At 40.9% G+C, this 19,968-nt stretch overlaps 1 protein-coding gene across 1 annotated transcript in view; it reads left to right on the top strand.

The window, feature by feature from the left end:
- GPR139 (G protein-coupled receptor 139) overlaps positions 1 to 8,660 on the top strand; it is a 39,481-nt gene extending 30,821 nt beyond the window's left edge. Inside the window, exon 2 of the mRNA XM_028091666.1 lies at positions 7,726 to 8,660. Within this exon, the coding sequence (XP_027947467.1) occupies positions 7,726 to 8,660 (935 nt within the window). The remainder of the gene's footprint in view (positions 1 to 7,725) is intronic.
- Positions 8,661 to 19,968: the final 11,308 nt, after the last annotated feature.

Raw genomic sequence — 19,968 nt, 5'->3', positions numbered from 1 at the left:
TGAGCTAGACATCAAAGATGGCTCACTCACATGAGTGATTGATGTTGGATTCGGCTATGAGATCACCTAGGGCTTTCAACCAGGGTCCTGCACATGGCCTTTCTGATCGGGGAGAGCTAGGTTCTTGTCTCATGGAGTTGAAGAATGAATCTCGCGGAAGAGAGAATGAGTAAAGCGATAGACGTTTATTAAGTGAAGATACAGAAAAAGCTCTCAAGAGTGAGAGGGGTCCCAACAGGTTTGCCAACAAGGGCCTTTAGGGTTTGTCTTTTATAGAAAGCTAACTGGGAAATTTAAATCCTTTTAACATTTCTACTGATATTACCATTGAGCAAGGACTAGTGATAACACCTTCAACAGCTTACTTCATTTTTAGGGTCTGGTTATTCTTTGTTGGTCACAGGTGATTATCTTAAAGACACCCACCCCACACGACCCACCCCACACACCGAGGGCAGGGTGGTCCTCCACCCCACACACCGAGGGCAGGGTGGTCCTCCACCCCACACACATAGGACAGGGTGGTCCCATTTGTCCCCTTATCTATGGTTTCCCCACACCTCCACATTTTTGGGATTTCTGTGAGCCTGATCACATAGCCCCCTACCTATCTCTCCCTACCTAGTCTTACTCATTTCCATGTGATTAGGCTTCTCATAGCTGGGTTCCAAGATGGAACATCCCAAAAGCACATATTCAGAAGGCCCACTTATGACCTGGTCATATAGGATCACTCCTGCCATAGTCTATTGGTCAGAAGTAAATCACAGGACCAGCTCCAATTCAAGGGGAGGAGACTACCCAAAGGCATGAATACTCAGCGGTGTGGTTCATTAAGGGCCATCTATGAGACTAGATACTATAGTATCTTTGGAAAATGGGATTTGGGCAGACTTTTACTTTCTGATGTGTAATGTAGTAGTTAAATATATAAACCCAGGAGGCAAAAAGCCTGGTTTACTGTCCTGGCTCACCACTTGTTTGCTGTGTGACCTCAAACAAGTTACTTAACCTCTCTGAGCCTCAATGCTCTCAAATCATAGTTCCAACATCATAGGTGGCTGTGAAGATTAAATGAGGTATTGTGTATAAGATACTTAGAAGTAAATGCTCAATAAAAGTGAGCTAATAATAATATAATTACATGCTGATATGTTTAATTTTTTATAAGTATTTTACTTTTGTAATTGAAAAAATAATTTTCTTTTTTTTAAGATGTTATGTATTTATTTGCGAGAGAGACAGAGATAGCAAGAGAGAGAGCATGGGGGGGCAGAGGGAGAGGGAGACGCAGGCTCCCCACTGAATAGGGAGCCCAATGTGGAGCTGGATCTCAGGACCCCAGGATCATGACCTGAGCTGAAGGCAGACACTTAACCAACTGAGCCACCCAGGCGCCCCCCAAAAAACTAATTTTCAAAGACAAAAAAAAAGGAAATATAGCAGAACTAAGAGAGATAAACTCAGAACTCTCAGTCAGTGCTCTGTTCCAGCTACTTCTTCCAAGGAACTTGCAGGGACCTTATAGTCCTCACAGACATAGAAAATAACTCTGGAAAACCTTGAGCCTTTCCCTCTGTACAGTAGATGGTTCGGTGGTAGGGTCTGACAGCCAAACCTGTGTTGTTCTTTCAGCCACTCCCCAAATCCTCTCAAGTTTGAGCATAGTAAGCTGCAAATTACAGGAAATGAATTCCCCCAAGAATATAACCAAGAAGCTTTGCAATCACAAAACATGGGCTTTCTATTACCCAGGAGCTTAAACCTGTCCACTGACACCACTGACAGAAAGGATTTGCTTTTTAGAAGCATTGACATTTTTGATTGTGAAGTTCACTGGGGCTTGCTTGAGTTTCCACAATAACAGAGACTTGGGCCAGTTAGTTTGAGAGAAAAGCTGAGAAAAAGAATTTCAGACGATGAAGACTTGGGTTTCTTTGTTTTTTTCACCCATTATAAATACACACAGACCCTGTCAACACCACTCCTTTTCTTTGGGGGAAAACGCGCCTGGGTGGAAATGAAGGGATTTTTGATGTAGGTAATTATAGCAAATGTCAAACCTAACTCTACCTTCTCATTTCTTTTTCAGAAAATCAATATACAGGCATCGTTCCATTCCCCTCTAGGTCTGTGTGGCTCCACACACATGTTCTCTCATCCCAAGGACCTCCTAAGTGTGCCTGATGTTGCCTTGGGGGCAAATCTAACTGTACAAAAGCAATGGGTTAGTTTAGTGTCTGCACGTTAGTTTCTCAAGCGAGGCAATTACTAGAAACTTAAGAAAATGTCAAATATGAATACCAGCAATTTCATTTGGAGATGATGACTTGCCTGACTTAAAGCATTAATTAGATGGGGCTGAAATATTTTTTTTTAAAGAGTTTGGATATAGAGAATTTTTAGCACCACACTTCAAATAGCATTCAACTGGGAAGTAAGAGACAGTGGTGAAGAGTCATTCCCTGAAGAATATATCCAGCATTTATCCATTCCTGCCTCCTTACAGGCTGGCGGGTACAGCAGGGACATGAGGGAGAAATGACAGTACTTTTCTAAGTCAGAGGCAACCAAGGAAACAGGAATCACTTTCCTCCAGCTAAGAAGTCTTTCCTATGACCAAAAATAAACAACGCAGAACTTGAAATACCATAACGTCAGAACTACAGTCACCTCTGGCTCCCCAACTTACTCAGTATGTGGCTTTGGGCAAATTACCTAAAAATCTAATCCTCAGTTTCCTCATCTATAAAATGGGGATGATAATAGGACTGATAAGAAGCCTTTTTCCTGTTCCATGAATACTATGCTTACTCCCACCTCAGGACCCCCACAGCCTAGAATTCTTTTCCCACAGATCTTTTCATGGCAGATCCCTTCTCCTCATCCTTAACTGAACTCAAATGTCACTTTCCAATCTAAAAAATAATCTCCCATCAATTTGTCTCATCCCTGGGTTTTATTCTGGATACTATCACTGTCTGAAATTCTCTTGTACATTTTTATATTTGCTTATTGTCTGTCTCTCCCACCACACAATAAGCCCCATGATAAAAGGGAACTTGTACATTTTGTTAATCCTTGCATCTCCAGCACATCATACAGTGCCTGGCACATAGTAAATGCTCTGTTAACATTTGCTGAATGAGTGGACCCTCAGTCAATAGCTAACATTCATTGAGAACTTACCACATGCCAGGCATTGTTCTAACCACTTTATAAAAATTATCCCACTTGATTCTCAAAACAACCCTCTGAGGCAGATATTCTTATTAACCCATTTTATAAAGAAGAAAACTGAAGGGCAGAGAGATCGAATAAATCTGCCCAAAGCCAAAAAGGCAGGAAGTAGTAGAACTAGGGTGAAACCCCAGCAGCCCAGCACCAGACTCCACACACTTAATCCTGAGTCCTGATGCTTTTGGCTTTGATGGGTAAGCATCACACCTGATTTCACAGCTTCTATTTATGAAGCTCTGTATATGATTAGATCAAAGTAGCCACACTTTTGACCCACACTCTCTTCCAAATCCTTTACCCTTCATTCTATATCTGTTCACCAGCCCCTCTTGTATCACTATGTGTGTTCTCGTTTATCTCTTTAATACTTAGCTACTTGTGTGTTTTTCTATACTTTGAGTGGAGATTCTAAATGTGTGTAATACCAATTTGTTTCTACATGAGCACACAGAAGGTAAATGCTAAATACTTTTTGAAAAGATTTCTAAATGAATAAAACATTTTGGAATACTTTTCAACAGAACACAGCAAGACTTTAGTAAAAGAGAGCTATAAATGCAAAAGTATAGGGAGAGCAAGTAGAAAATCAATATAAGCATTCCTTATAAACCCAACTCTTCATGCTTTTCTCACTTCAGGGCCTTTGCATATGCTGTTTCCCTTGCCTGAAACACACTTTTTTACTCCCACCCTTTTTACCTACTTACTTTCTACCGGTTCTCCAAATTTCACCTTGAACATCATTTCCTCAACAAAGCTTTTATTGACCACTAATAACACTTACAGCTTTCAATTATACATTTTCTGCTGTGGCTCTTCAGCTGACATTTTTCTTGCCTAAAATAAGCTCCATGAAGGCAAGACCATCCATGTCTATTTTGTTCAACATCCCCTCCCAGGGCATAGCTCACAGTCAATGCATAAAAACAATGCTGAATGCATGAATAAACTTTTGAAATTTCAGGTTTACAAATACAAAGAACTTTGCTTTAATGGGACGTCTTTTCTTAAGAGTGACTTAAAGTAGAATTCACTCATTATTTTTCTCTTTTGCATACAGTGTAATATACCTGCATGGTACCCCCACCCCTACTTGAATTACCAATATTGTAGAGTGGTTTAGAGCATGGGTGTTGGTCCCAGGTTTGCATCCTGGCTAATTTATATAATCAGTACCTTAAATTTCCACCACTTCAAAATGTTATTTCAAAGTGCCTTGAACAAGAGCAAGAAAAGCACAGACATAAAACAAAAACAAAAAAACTGACAGTAGCAAATACTGAGAGGATACGGAGCAACTGGGATCTCATACTCTGCTGCTGGGAGTGTAAATTAGTAAAATCACTTTATAGAGCAATTCAGCTGAATCTGGTAAAGATAAAGATGCACATACTCTAGAACATAATACATGTACTTCTACATACATACTACCCAAGAGAAATTCTCACATATAAATACTTCTCATGGAGAGTCCTATCAAGTTGTTAACTATAGCAGTTTTTTTTTTTTTAAGATTTTATTTGAGAGAGAGAATGAGAAAGAGCGAGCACGAGAAGGAAGAGGGTCAGAGGGAGAAGCAGACTCCCTGCCGAGCAGGGAGGCCGATGTGGGACTCGATCCCGGGACTCCAGGATCATGACCTGAGCCGAAGGCAGTCGCTTAACCAACTGAGCCACCCAGGCACCCAACTACAGCAGTTTTTAATAGCAAAACCTTGGAACCAATCTAAATGTACATTGTTTTATACACACACACACAGACACACACACACACATCTACCCAATGTGTATATATACATATAGACATATATATGTGTGTATATGTGTCTATATAATAAGCGTGTATATAGAAATATATAGAGACGTGTATATACATATAGATATATCTCTATGTATGTATATATGAAGATAAATTATAGTAAGTTTATACAATGGAATGCTATATAGTCATTAAACTGAGTGAATGAGAGCTACATATACCAACAAAATAGGTCTCAAAAACATAATGCTGAGTGGAAAAAGCAGGATGTAGAATGGACAGTTCACTATAAAGTAAGGGGATGCAAATGGGGCCCTGAAGATTACAGCACAGTGGTTGCCTCTAGGGAAAGAAAGGAGGAGGGAGGAGAAAGAATGGGCTTGGGGCAATTTCAAAGAGGACTTCAGTTGTATCTATATTGTCAGTTCTTTAAAAAAAAAAATAGCTAAAATGTTCCTCATCAAATTTTTAAAATTTTACAACATAGGACACTACTAAGAGAGTGAAAAGATGGCACCTGTGTGGCTCAGTTGGTTAAGCATCTGACTCTTGATTTTGTCATGATCTCAGGGTCATGAGATCAAGCCCTGCATCAGGCTCTGCCCTGGAGCCTGCTTAAGATTCTCTCTCTCCTTCTCCCTCCGCCCTCCCTCCACCCCCTCACCCCCGCTCATGCTCTCTCTCTCAAAAAATTAAATTAAATTAAAAAATAACTGAAGCAAATATGGCAAAATGTTAAAATTTGTTTAATCTGAGTGATGAGTGTCCCAGGATGTGTATGTTACAAGACAATTTTATAAATGAACTATTGTATAATATTTTTTTTTGTATAATATTTTAAAAGGTGAAATTGAGAAAGGGAGATCTAGATGCCAGCTCTGTCACTGGACTTCAGAAAAGGGACATAAATTCTCTGAGAATTTTGCAAAATAGGATTAACAGTGTTGACTGAAAATGAATGAGATTAAATGTGCAGAATGACTTCTAGATATTACCCATCAGAATATCATTTTAGAATGAGTCCCTAATGGGGCGCCTGGGTGGCTCAGTCGTTAAGCGTCTGCCTTCAGCTCAGGTCATGATCCCAGGGTCCTGGGATCGAGCCCCACATCGGGCTCCCTGCTCGGGGGGAAGCCTGCTTCTCCCTCTCGCTCTCCACCTGCTCGTGTTCCCTCTCTCACTGTGTCTCTCTCTGTCAAATAACTAAATAAAATCTTAAAAAAAAAAAAAGAATGAGTCTCTAAAGACTTTCCAGATGTGTCTAATTCAGAGAGACATTTGTTTTTAAAATTGATCAGAAATTAGATACATGCATTTTCAGGGGCGCTTGGCTGGCTCAGTCTGAAGAGCGTGTGACTCTTGAACAGAGTCATGAGTACACACTGGGTATATAGATTACTTAAATAAATAAAAACTTAAAAAAAAGAAAGAAAGAAATTATATGCACACATTGTCAAAACAAACTGGACCCCCAAAAAATAATTGCTACTGTTTATTAAAAAACTATATACATGCATTATATAGACATGTACAAAGACAAACTATTTATTACTGTGATGGCCCTGTGGGAGGGGTACTTGGGGGGTTGAACAACAAGAAGGGAAATTTACTTCTCTCTGCTATTATTTTTAACAATGTACCATATTGTGGACTACAACTCTTCCTCGATCTATGATGGGGTTACATCCTGATAAACCCATCATAAGTTGAAAATGCACTTAATACACCTAACCTACCGAACATCATAGTTTAGCCTAGCCTACCTTAAACATGCTCAGAACACTTATATTAGCCTACAGTTGGGAAAAATCATCTAACACAAAACCTATTTTATAATAAAGTGTTGAGTGTCTCATGTAATTTATTGAATGCTGTACTGAAAGTGAAAAACAGGATGGTCGTACAGGTACAGACGGCTGTAAGTTGTGTCAGTTTTAAGTGCTTGTGATCACGTGACTGACTGGGAGCTCTGGCTTGCTGCTGTTGCCCAGCATAACAAGAGAGTATCGTAACGCATATCGCCAGCCTGGGAAAAGATCCAAATTCAAAATCCCAAGTACAGTTTCTACTGAATGCCTACAGCTTTTGTACCATAGTAAAATCAGAAAATCGTTAAGTCGAACCATCATAAATCAGGGACCATCTGCACCTACTCTAAAAATATATAGAATTTATCTTTAAACTAATCTGAAGGCCATGATCTTCTCCACGCTTTCAATACTAAATCTATGTAAAATGGAAAGGTCCTAAAATCCAGGTTGCAAAAAGGTTCTTAAGAGGTCAGTCTCCTTCCTGAACACATGAAGGAGGGAAAGCCGTCCCACCCCGTATTTTCCTGCATGCACTTGGACAAAAGAAAGAGCATGGGATTTGGAATTAAGGGATCTAGGTTTGGTTCCTGTCACCAGCACTTACTAAGTGTGTGACTCTGAGTTCCTTAAGCCCTCTGTGCCCCAGTTTCATTTCTGAAGTGAGGACAATGGCAGCACCACCTCCAATGATTGTGTGAGGAATAAATAAACTACAATATGAGCACAGAATTTTGTCAAAATAGTATCCAGATGGCTGTATGAGATACAATTTGTAGTGCAGAGATTGTTCCTCAAAAGCATTGGTTCGGTCCCTTTGGCTGCCATGAGAGTACCCATAAATGTATGCCTATGGCCCCAAAGTAGCCAATAAAGTCATCTCATTCCAGAGATAAACCAGATTCTCTTCTCTCCACAGCAAATATCCTGACAGTGATCATCCTCTCTCAGCTGGTAGCTAGAAGGCAGAAGTCCTCCTACAACTATCTCTTGGCACTTGCTGCTGCTGATATCTTGGTCCTCTTTTTCATTGTGTTTGTGGACTTCCTGTTGGAAGATTTCATCTTGAACATGCAGTTGCCTCAGGTGGCCAATAAGATCATAGAAGTGCTGGAATTCTCATCCATCCACACCTCCATTTGGATTACTGTTCCATTAACCATTGACCGTTATATAGCCGTCTGCCACCCACTCAAGTACCACACGGTCTCCTACCCAGCCCGCACCAGGAAAGTCATCATAAGTGTTTACATCACCTGCTTCCTGACCAGCATCCCCTACTACTGGTGGCCCAACATCTGGACTGAAGACTACATCAGCACCTCCATGCATCACGTCCTTATCTGGATTCACTGCTTCACTGTGTACTTGGTGCCCTGCTCTATCTTCTTCATCTTGAACTCAATCATTGTGTACAAGCTTAGGAGGAAAAGCAATTTTCGCCTGCGTGGCTACTCTACAGGGAAAACCACTGCCATCTTGTTCACCATTACCTCCATCTTTGCCACACTCTGGGCCCCCCGCATCATCATGATTCTCTACCACCTCTATGGGGCGCCCATCCAAAACCGCTGGCTGGTGCACATCATGTCCGACATTTCCAACATGCTGGCCCTTCTGAACACAGCCATCAACTTCTTCCTCTACTGCTTCATCAGCAAGAGATTCCGCACAATGGCGGCTGCCACGCTCAAGGCCTTCTTCAAGTGCCAGAAGCAACCTGTACAGTTTTACACCAACCATAACTTTTCCATAACAAGTAGCCCCTGGATCTCGCCGGCCAACTCCCACTGTATCAAGATGCTGGTGTACCAGTATGACAAAAATGGAAAACCTATAAAAGTATCCCCATGACCCCATAGGCTTGGCACCTAGTGCCTCTGTCTAATCTATTTCCCAGATGGGAGGGTAGCCCACTTAAGAGTGCTAATCTGATTTCCTGTCTCCACGGACTGAGCAATTCTCAGACTGGTAGATGAGAAAAGATGGAAGAGAAGAAAGAAAAGCATCAGTCTTGTTTTCATTTATGCATTCATTTTCACAATGTGACTTGACAGCAAAAGTTCCTACCAGTTTGAAGATACCTTTGGAGATTGTGTCTTCATCCTGTGGCCAGTGAGGACACATAATAAACAGTCCATGACTTTGCGCCTTGGCACCATCTACAGCCATTGGGAACCGCTCATTTATGTGACACACCAAGCCACGGTAGCAGGTAGCTGATTCCACACTCTTCTTCCAAGAGCTGAGGTCAACCATCACTTCCCTGTGCCATCCCCAGCAGCTAACAAAGCTGACCAATTTGGGATTTTTCGAAGGTGCCCTTTGTCTTAGAGAAGGTTGTGGTCTTGAAGTATCCCTGGAACCCTAAACTACAGAATGACACTGTGGGGACAAGGGAGTATTAATCCCATCCAAACTCTGGCCAGAGCTTCTTTGGAAAGGCTCCAAATCAACATAACTACGACCCTCAGACCTGGGTCTAAAATGCAGTCTTTCTATTCGCCATTATGTATAGATTTTACCTATCTCCTCCAAAATAAAGACCCCGCCTGGTGGGGGGAAAGGAGGATCTCTTGAGCCCAGAAAAACAAAAAAATAAGCCCACTCTTGCCATTGTTTTGATCCATCCTTGTGTCAGCTGTGTATGATCCCTTTACTCAAGAGCTTTCTTATTGCGGTACTACTCAAGCTTCCTGGAGAAGCCCTTTACGTGTAGAGTTGCCAACCCTGCCTCCTTGCTTGCTGAAGCCCTCACCAAATTGTTTTATTTGAAGTGACTTCCAAACAGGATTTAATTTTTAAGGGTCAGGAACTGTAGCTCTCCAGGTGTGAAGGGAGGCATTCTCCACTCTGCCCCACAGTCTAGCTGGCATTGCTATTCAGCCACAAAGGCAGATATAATTGACATGGAAAGGTGCCCATATTGTTTGCTAGTCTGCCCTTTGATGCATATGGCTCATTAGGGTGGTTCCAGCTTTCAGTGAAGCTATTTAATCCAGATCTTTTGCAAAATGATAAAATATGAATCTATTTGTTCTCCCTTTGCCTGTCCAAGGCAAGAACAGCTCTACAATGGAATTAATAGGGGCTTCCCTGGGATTTACCACTCATGTGTGCACACACACATGCAGACACATGCTTGATTATAGTAGGCTTCTATGTATCCTGTGATGTGTTTTAAAAGGGAAACCCATGCTGGAGTTCCTCTTACTTAGCCTTTTTAAAAATTTCTCTTCCAGGTTCCCAGTATTTTTCCTGTTTTGGAAGAAATCTCCCAAAATGATTTTGGAATTGTATGATATTTTTGGTGACCAAACAAAAAGCAGACAGTCCTCCTGGAACACTTGGTTCCTCAGGTTGGATTCTTACTACATTTTTAGTCCTAAATTGGAAGGCATGTCTACCCTTTTTAAGGGAATTTGCAATAAATGAGTGTGGTAGAAAAGGCCACTGTGCAACACATGCCCTAAACTTTAGTCAATGCCCTCAATACTAATTCAATATAATTTTAGGTTACAGTAGTCCTGATGATCCTAATTCCTACTCCTTCTAAATGACTGCAGTAGTCTCATCTTACCCAAAGATTAGATTCTAAGTCAGTGCAAAAGAAAAAAATCTGGCAGAGCCAAAGTTACCTCTGCAAAGTCATCAGGAAGGAGCCATGTTGGAGACCTCATTCTATCCCTTATAAAATCTAACTCAGCGAAGTTTTTCTCCAGCAATAGAACAGATTACCTAGATCAAGGACAAGACAAAGTTGGTGTCCACTTAGGGACTATATTATATGACTCTAATGTATCTTAATGAGAACATTAAGATCACACTGATACAGCAAAATGCTCCCATTAGAAGAGGTTCATGGAAATTGTTTGAGGGACAAGGAGGTTAGTATGTCCTATGTCACACTATCGCCAGGGCATATGTGCATCCCGTGGAATGGTAGGCAGACTCCTCTACATCCTTTAAATTACATTTCTTTCTGTTTCTCTTTTGCCAAGCACGTGTAGTCTGAACATGTCGTGTTCATTAAATGTGTGTATGATGCGATTCCACCATACCCCCTTATGAATGAACATTGACCAAAGGCTACCTACACCGAATATATATATATATATTTATATATATATTTATTTATTTTTTAAACACATAGCTCAAAAAATGCTAATTTGAGCTATATGTGGATGAGTCACAGTGCAATAGCTATAATGATTAAGCAATTCCTCTTTAAGAATGTATGCAAGATGGAAAATATGTGTGTGGGTCTCAGTGCTCTCTGCTCCACATTTTTTATTGTATGTAAAAACTGTTGATTTTAAAAAGTTTAAAAAACTGGGTGTGCATTTGGAATGTTTTCCTCATACACTCATTTATTACTTCTCGTACCAATAGAGGCTGTACCAAGTAGTATTGTGATCTTTTTTCCTTCTGACTATATTTTATATTTTGATAAATAATATTTAAAAGAGGTCTGATTCTTGAAGGCATTTCAATGAGTTGTCTTCTGGTTAAAATGCATAAGAGTGCCCACTGGGTTAGGTTGATACATATGTCCTAAACTTTATTTCAGATAATCTATGGACTTTTAATTTATCATTTATAGTAATAACTGTGGACAATAATGATAAGGCTTAAAAAAAAAACAACTTTTAAGCCTTTTCTTTCAGGCCAGTTTTGGAAACAGAGCCTTGAATTTTGAAGCCTGTCTTGTAAACAGCTGCTGTTGATGGCATTTAAGCAATTGCCTTATATCAGGTTTTTTGTGAAAGACTGTTAACTAGCATCTCTCTTGTGTGATTTGTGTCCTTGGCTGGACATGCAGTGATGCTACCTACACATGTACATGCTTTTTATTCGACAGCTCAAGCACTGAACTGTCTCATGGGGAAAGAAATGAGGAGCATGACAGACAAACCATAAAAGACAGACCATGAGAAGGTATGAACTTCCATTTTGCAAACATTCTGCAAGTGGAAAATTATTTTGCACAGTTGGTGCCTACTGGTCCAACATGAGGGGCCTATCTAAAGTGAATTAAAGACTATAATGTTGTCTATTCCAGTTCAAAGAATGGAATAGAATGTTACCATAGAAGAATAGTAAATGTTCATATTTTCTTAATTAGATAACATATTGTGTTTGAACTTGTTTGTATTATAATAAACTCTTAACATGGTGCACTCTTGGTGTTTGGAATTTGCATATATGTTCAAGCTATGGCAGAACTTGGACTAAAAATTTTTAAATGAGCATTTTCCTTATGCTTTATGCTGGTACTAGAATGAGACCTGAGTGCCACCTGTCCCTTAGTTAGCCAGATATATTTCAGAATTTAAGACCACTGAACTCTGTTTCCTATAATCCTAATTAGGTAGTTTACTGGGTATAAATCTGAATTCTCTTCGACTTCATCCTCTACATGTCTTCGAGACAGCGATGGCTATAATCTAAGTGGAGAACTAGCACAATGGCTAAGAGCTTGGACTTTTTTTCTTTTCATGACTTGTTTGTATCTTTTGACCCCCTTCACCCATTTTTCCCACCTTCATCCCCCACCTCTGGCAACCACCAACTTGTTTCCCGTATCAGAACTTTGTTTTTGTTTTGTTTTTTAAATTCCACATACAAATGAGATCATGCAGTATTTGTCTTTTTTTTTTTTTAAGATTTATTTATTTGAGAAAGCGAGAATGAGAGAGAGTACATGAGATGGGGGAGGGTTAGAGGGAGAAGCAGGCTCCTCCCTGAGCAGGGAGCCCGATGCAGGACTCGATCCCAGGACTCCAGGATCATGACCTGAGCCGAAGGCAGTTGCTTAACCAACTGAGCCACCCAGATGCCCCAGTATTTGTCTTTTCTGTCTGACTTATTTCACTTAGAGTAAAGCCCTCAAGGTCCATCCGTGTTGTTGCAAATGGCAAGATTTCATTCTTTTTTATGGGTGAATAGCATTCCACTGTGTATATACACCACATTTTCTTCACCCATTCATCTATTAATGGACACTTAAGTGTTTTCATACATTATAATAGCTTGACAATGGGCATGTCCCAGCTCCCCCATTTACGAGATGGGTGGCCTTTAACAATTCCCGTAAGATCTCTGACAGACTGTCCTCAGATAGAAAATGGTGCAAAATTTAATTTTTTCCAGTTGCGTGCAAGGTAAATAGAGGTTCTCAAAGTCAGGAAATCAAGGTCTGGAGTCAGTTATGGCAGGCTATAACTTTGCTGGCTGTGCAACTTCCTAGCTGTGTGGACTTGGGCAATGTTCTCAATCCCTCTGAGTCCCAATTTCTTCTCCATAAAATAGGGCTAACAAGTAATTCCAATATATTCCTCATGGGGTGATTATTAATGGTAGAGCTAAAAAGAGCTTCCAGTTGCACATCATTTTACAGGTAAGGATACTAGGCCAAAAGAGGTTAATGATTTTGTTCAGAGTAGTCACTAAACACTTCCTGCTTTCCACTTTACCTCACTGCCTTCTCTGCAAGATTCTGACTCCTCTCCCCTCCACCAAAGATCACATTATTTTGTGCCCTTTTTAGACCGGAGTATATTGCATAGTTTTCCAACCTTTCAAACCCAGGTCATCCAAGCATGAGATATATTATAACAGCATCATAATTAAAACACTTGGCTTGACCTTTCCCTGAGGGAGAATTTTTTTTAAGTTGACTCTCTGGAATCCTAACCATAGCTCTTAAACTAGCTATGCATTTCCCACACAAACCACCATCAATTCTGACAGCCACCCACAAACTATTGTCACAGTCTATCTTTGCATCAACTTGGAGAATGAAAGTAACTTACAAGTTGAGAGGGAAGTACAGAAAAGCAAGGAATTTGCTGAGAAGGTGGCAAGCAGAAGCTGTAAGGCATGGCCACAGCATCCTCATTAATTTTGTTCATCAACTCAGGAAGGCGGGATAAAAGTGAGTTGATGAAGGTTGAACTGTTAAATAATAATCCTTTTATTAGTGCACTCAGCTAAATGTGATGGCTCAGCCTCTACGGAGGGTGTGCAATTAATCCATGTACTTGCCAGACACAACAAGAGGAATAAGAGACTTGTGTCTACTGGGATAAATAGATACTGTGAATTTCCCAGGTTTAATGGGAAAATGTGTCACTGTCATGCCTGAAAAAGAAAAGTTTTTTGATTAAACAGGAGCAAAACAGAGCTACAGTGAAGAGATTCCTTCTCATCAACTCTCCACATGAGGAGTTTACTATGTCCACAGAGCTTTGTTACCTAGTGAATGGCAATAACACAGTATTTCTCTCCACTGGAGAAGAAACAAAAGCATGTGAGACTTAAACTCAAGTATGAGAGATCCAGATCAAACCCAATAGTGATGTCTATTCACTCCACAAATGGAGTTCTTAGCATCTGCTTCTCTGGGTATATTTCCAAATGGACTGTACATCAGAGCCCTGGAGGGGAGCAAATCTCACTCAGATGGTTTCGATGAAAAGCCTTTAACCAAGAGACTTTTTTTAAATGGTCTCAACAAGATTAAGGGAACCAACAAAAGCAACTGAGATACCTAGGAACTAGAAATAATAGGAAGACTTACTTCTCTAGGCCTGATGGAATAACAGGAAAAAATAGTATTAGTGCAGCTCAGTGTCGGCAGAGCTTTGGAGGAGAGGCCTTCCAGCAAGCAGTGACACACCACTGCCAGAGATGTGATCCCAGAGAGCAAGTGGAGGATCCCCAATCTCTTTTCCTTCCCTCCGATATCATGCTGATGCCCCCACTGGCAGAGCTCAAACAAAAGTCAGCCAGGAAGGGAGTGTAGGTGATGAGGTCCATAGTGACCAGGCCTCAAGGCACAAAACAGTACAAAGTAGATCAAGGGTGAAGTGTGACAGACAGCAATTGCAGAATAACGAGGAAAGCTTGGATTCTTATTTTACTATCACTGACTGCTGGAGAGGATCTTAGAGGTTATTCCACTCAAATAGCAAAAAAGGAAGGAAGGAAGGGGGGAGGGAGGAAGGGGGTAAGGAGGGGAGGGAGGGAGAGAGGGAGGGACAGAGGGAGGAAGGAAGGCAGGGAGGAAGGAAGGCAGGGAGAAAGGAAGGAAGAAATGGAGGAAGGGAGGAAGAAAGAAAGAGAGAGAGAGAGAGAGAGAGAGGGAGGGAGGGAGGGAGGAAGGGAGGAAGGAAGGAAGAAAGAAGAAAGAAAGAAAGAAATTAAAGCCCAAGAGATTGCCTTGCCCAAGGTCACATGACCTAGATGTTGGTACGTCCTCCTTCTAATGATTTTCTAGCACATACCCAGAAACACGTACTGTCGATCTTCACAAGCTTGCTTTCCAACCATCATAGTTAGAATTTTCTTTCATTAATCCTCAGCATCTTCGGATGTCAACAAGAACATGGTATGACAGAAATGAGGAAGCTGGGTGCTCATTTAGCAACCACTGTCCCAGGCACTCCTATGGTCGTTCATTTATTTGACCAATATGTGTTGAAATATACTATCTGCCAAGATCTATTCTAGGCATAGTGATTCATTAGTGAGCAAAACATACAAGGCTTCTGCCTTTCTGGTACTTATATTCCAGTGCGAGAGACAATACACAAGAAAGCAAATAAGGTAATTTCAGGTAGTGGTAAGTGCTAGGAAATAAATAATAATAAGTGATGAGGGTCAGGCAGAAAGAACATTAGATAAGTGAGTCAGGGAACGTCTTTTTGAGATGGTGGCAACAGAACTGGATCCCAAATTAAAATAGCCATACAAAGAGTATTTCAGGTAAAGGAACCAGAAAGTACAAAGACCCTGAAACGATAATAACCTTGAGTGCTCATGGTACAACACAGTACATAGTGCTGTACACAGTAATCCAGGGGAAGAGTGATACGGAACAAGTCATGGAGGGGCAGGCAGGAGCAGAATCATGTAGAGTTCTGTGGGGCCTGGTAAGGAACTTGGTGGAAAGCCACTGAATAATTTTAAGTAAGAAATTACTGTGATCTTCTTACCTCACTAAACCATCATAACAACTCTTGAAGAGGAGTGTTGTTACCTCCATTCTTCAGATAAGAAAACTAAGTTTCCCAGGGATTAAATTAAGCTTGCTTGAAGTCACAGTGAGTAATTGATGAGTTGGTATTTAAGCCTAGTTCTGTCTGGTTCCAAGAGCCACTTCTTTAGGCCATCTTGACATGTTTTCCTTCACATCCCACACTCTCTCTTCTGAATTAGCAGCTTGTTTCCATTAGCCTTTTCATCATCCAAAGTTGATATTTAGACTAAAGGCACCCTCTAATTCCAGTAATGAAGAGTCAGAAATCATCAGGTCATGATAGCATATGGTTCTATTTCATGACCCAATCCATGTGTCTGATGAAATCTGACAGAGTATCAGTCGCACAAGATAGTGGATGAAAAAATATAGACTCTGCTGGCAGGTAAGGCAAAAATATACATATATATACAACTTTTTAAAACTTTTTATAAGTATAGGGGCGCCTGGGTGGCCCAGTCGTTGAGCGTCTGCCTTCGGCTCAGGTCATGATCCCAGGATCCTGGGATCGAGCCCCGCATCAGGTTCCCTGCTCGGCAGGAGGCCTGCTTCTCCCTCTCCCGCTCCCCCTGCTTATGTTCCCTCTCTCGTGTCTCTCTCTGTCAAATACATAAATAAAATCTTAAAAAAAAAATTAAGAAATAAAAATAAAAATAAAAACCTTTTAGAAGTATATACTTTTCTAAAGATTTTATTTATGTATTTGACAGAGAGAGAGTGAGAGCACAAGCCAGGAGACGGGAGGGAGAGAGAGAAGCAGGCTCCCTGCTCAGCAGGGAGCCCAATTAGGGGCTCAATCCCAGGACTCCTGGGATCATGACCTGAGCCGAAGGCAGCCGCTTAACTGACTGAGCCACTCAGGCACCCCAAAAGTAGATACTTTTAAAAACAAACTTCAATAATATTTTCAATGACATTGTTTTACAAATGCTCTTATACACAGATTTCAAGTCTTGGTCCTTCAGCTTAGCAGCAGGCCCTTCAGAGCACTTGCCTGTGCGTCTGTCCATGGTGCTGAAATCATTTGACCACGACTAAGATTCGAGCAAGAAAGGCAGTATCTGTTAAGGAAAAAAAAATTTTTTATTGTTGTTGTTTGGGTTTTTTGGTTTTTGTCTTTTTAGAGAGGGAGAGAGGTGGAGAAGGGACAGAGGGAGAGGAGAGAGAGACTCTTAAGCAGACTTCATGCCCAGCATGGAGCCTGATGAGGGGCTCAATCTCACAACCTGACCTGAACCAAAATCAAGAGCCCGATGCTTAACTGACTGAGCCACCCAGGTGCCCCATGTTAAGAAAATTTTATGTATAAAGATACATATTTGCCCCCTCTCATTAAAAAAGGAACGGGTATAGTATTATTTACTTTATGAAACTATTTAAGATAGGATTTCTTACAAAGCTCCACTGGGGCCTTGCTCCTCTAACCGTGATCCACCTAAGAGCAGCATCACATCAGCATCACCTGGGAGTCTGTAAGAACTGTGGAATCACAGGCTCTACCCCAACCTGCTGAACCAGAATCTGAATTTTAACAAGATCCCAAGTGATTCATACACACATAAAATGAGAAGCATTGCACTGCTCTACTTTAAAACAGTGGTTTTTACACCCTTGGGAAGCTTTTTGAAAATCCCAATACCAAAGATGAAACCCAGACAACAGGATTTTTTTAAGTTCCTTGGATAATTCTAATGTACAGCCAAAATGGAGAACCACTGATTTTTTTTAAAGCAAACTTTATATCACTACCACAAATGGAAAACCAGTATCACCTGCCATAATTACAGAAACCATTTTTAAAAGGCCAAAGATTGTTAATAATTCTTACTTTATACAACTGTCTGAAACTAACATCTATTCTCCTTTTGTTAAAAAGACAAAAGATAGGTATGAAGGGCCTACTACCACCATATTGAGACTTTCTCCTTAACCTAATCAGAAGGATTGACAACAAATTAGAAAGGGAAATTTTTTTCACAATGCACTTCGATGTTACTGAAGCCAAGCCTGTGTCATCTAAACCCACTCACACACCCTTTGTTATAAGCTCTATACTTTAGGAAACATTGATCTATTAAATAAGGAGCCTTCAGCAGCTTCCTTACTTTAGTGATTCCCAACCTTAACTATGTCCACACTCTACACCCAGATCAATTAAATCAGAACCTAGGGAAATGAGCCCAAGACATAAGAATTTTCTAAAACCTTCCCCGGTGATTCTGATACACAGCCAGGACTGAGAACCACTTGCCTGCTTGGTAACACTTGGTTGGCTGTAAAAACTGGGAAATTATAATACAACTTTCCCAAATAGTCTGTCATGTGGCCATTTCCCTAATTCAGACTTTCCCCAAATGGTTGAGGTTTCATAGTGTGTGTACTTCTCACTGCTGAAGATTAAGGAGGCTGACAAATCATACCATCTACCCCTTCACTCTGAGTGTGGAACCTGCTGAGAAAAGACTAGTGGAGATCAATTATCAGTTCTATTACTGGAATGGTGCAATGGAGAACATCAGATGAACTGATAGCCAATGGACTTCCTACCCAACCAGTTTATATTTTGGCTCAAACACTCTCAAGTCTGGGACTGCACAGAAGATAGCTGCAAGCAGAATTTCTGTCCCCCAAGTAGAGTCCAATCAGTGAGGACAATTAGAGATGGAACTCTAGACCCTCCTCTGGAAGCCACACCTGACCATAATCCAGTTAGGATTCTCACATGGAAGATGGGAGCATGGAAACAATTCGTCCTTTCTGGAGGCCTGAGAAGTAGAAAGATAAAGTGGCTTTCTCACATATATGGTGTTTCTTCTTCCTCTTCTACAAATCAGTCAAGGCTTTCCCTCTCCACTGGGGGTGGAGTGAAAAAGAAGGGTTGAGAGAAGTTACCTTCTAAATACTTCTGACAGATCAAAATTTCCTAAATTAAGGGTTAAGATAGAACTATTAGAAAGAAAAAATGGTTCCCCCTATACTCACCTCCTCATGACCCAGGAAATTTCACAACCCACAAGCAGACAGTCAAGCGTGCTGCACTGTTAAAATACTTAGAAAAAAGGCAAGAAAAGATCCTTCTGATCCTCCAGAACCTCATGTCATCAAATTAGGGCTACTGGGTGCCTCCAAAGGCATAATTCTATCATCAAGTTCAGAGAGTCTCAGCCCTGGCCTACCTATCACTCACTGCTGGCACACAGTTCTCTAAAAGCTCTGAAATAAAAAATAATTTCAAGAGACTTTAATTAAAATAAGGATGCCAAACAGCACTTTTAGGAGTGAACAAAAGCGGTACCAGTATCAGACACCTTCATAGCACTTTAACTCCCAAAGGTATGTTCCTGGTGTGCAGGGATGTACGTCATGCAGATCTAGGTGCAAATCCTGACTCCACCACTTGTCAGCTCTGTGACACTGGACAAGTTACTTCCAGTCTCTGAGGTACTGCTGCATCATATGGAAAGTAAGAATAATGATAGTACTGACTTAAAAAGGGAGTGGTGGGAGTTACTTACAATATTTTTTAAGTATTTGGAACATATATGTATTATTCATAAATTGTGTTATTGTTATTTAGTTCCTCATGATAGGGACAAGAGGAACATTGCAAATTCCAGGACTTCTCTAGGAAACTGGGTCACCTTTGCGATGACAAGGCCACTCCTGGGAAGAAAGCGTTTAGCTATGTCATGTTCTGGCTTTCTCTCTTTTCCAAAGTGGAGAAAGCATATCATTCATTGCAGTCATCCAGTGACAGTCCCTGAAAAAGATAGAGCCTCAAGGATTTGGAAGACAAGGGGCAGGCCATCAGTCACTCCACAGTCAATTTCAATACCATGAAATGTGGCCTCCAGTTATACCCTAATTCTTTCTCTCAAACAGTTTGCATCCACTGGTAATCTCTGGAGTGAAACGTCAGCCTTCAAGATGATGTGATGGAGGCTGCATAAAGGCCACTTGCTCATCTCATTAGGGTTGCCAGCACTTGGCTCCAGTGATGAGAAAAATGGAAATAGTCCTGCTGGTGGGTGAGGGTTGATACAGGTGACCTGTCCCCAAGATGTCAAGTATGTCTCCAGGGCTCTGAAAGAGGACACAAATATTCCTCAGCTGGAGACA

This window comes from Eumetopias jubatus, unplaced genomic scaffold (genome assembly GCF_037043125.1).
Source record: "Eumetopias jubatus isolate StellerSeaLion01/CBP00866 unplaced genomic scaffold, mEumJub1_p1.0 scaffold_12, whole genome shotgun sequence".
In the NCBI taxonomy this organism is placed as follows: domain Eukaryota; kingdom Metazoa; phylum Chordata; class Mammalia; order Carnivora; family Otariidae; genus Eumetopias; species Eumetopias jubatus.
Note: the sequence above shows the minus strand (reverse complement) of the source record. Positions and strands in the feature narration are given on the sequence as shown.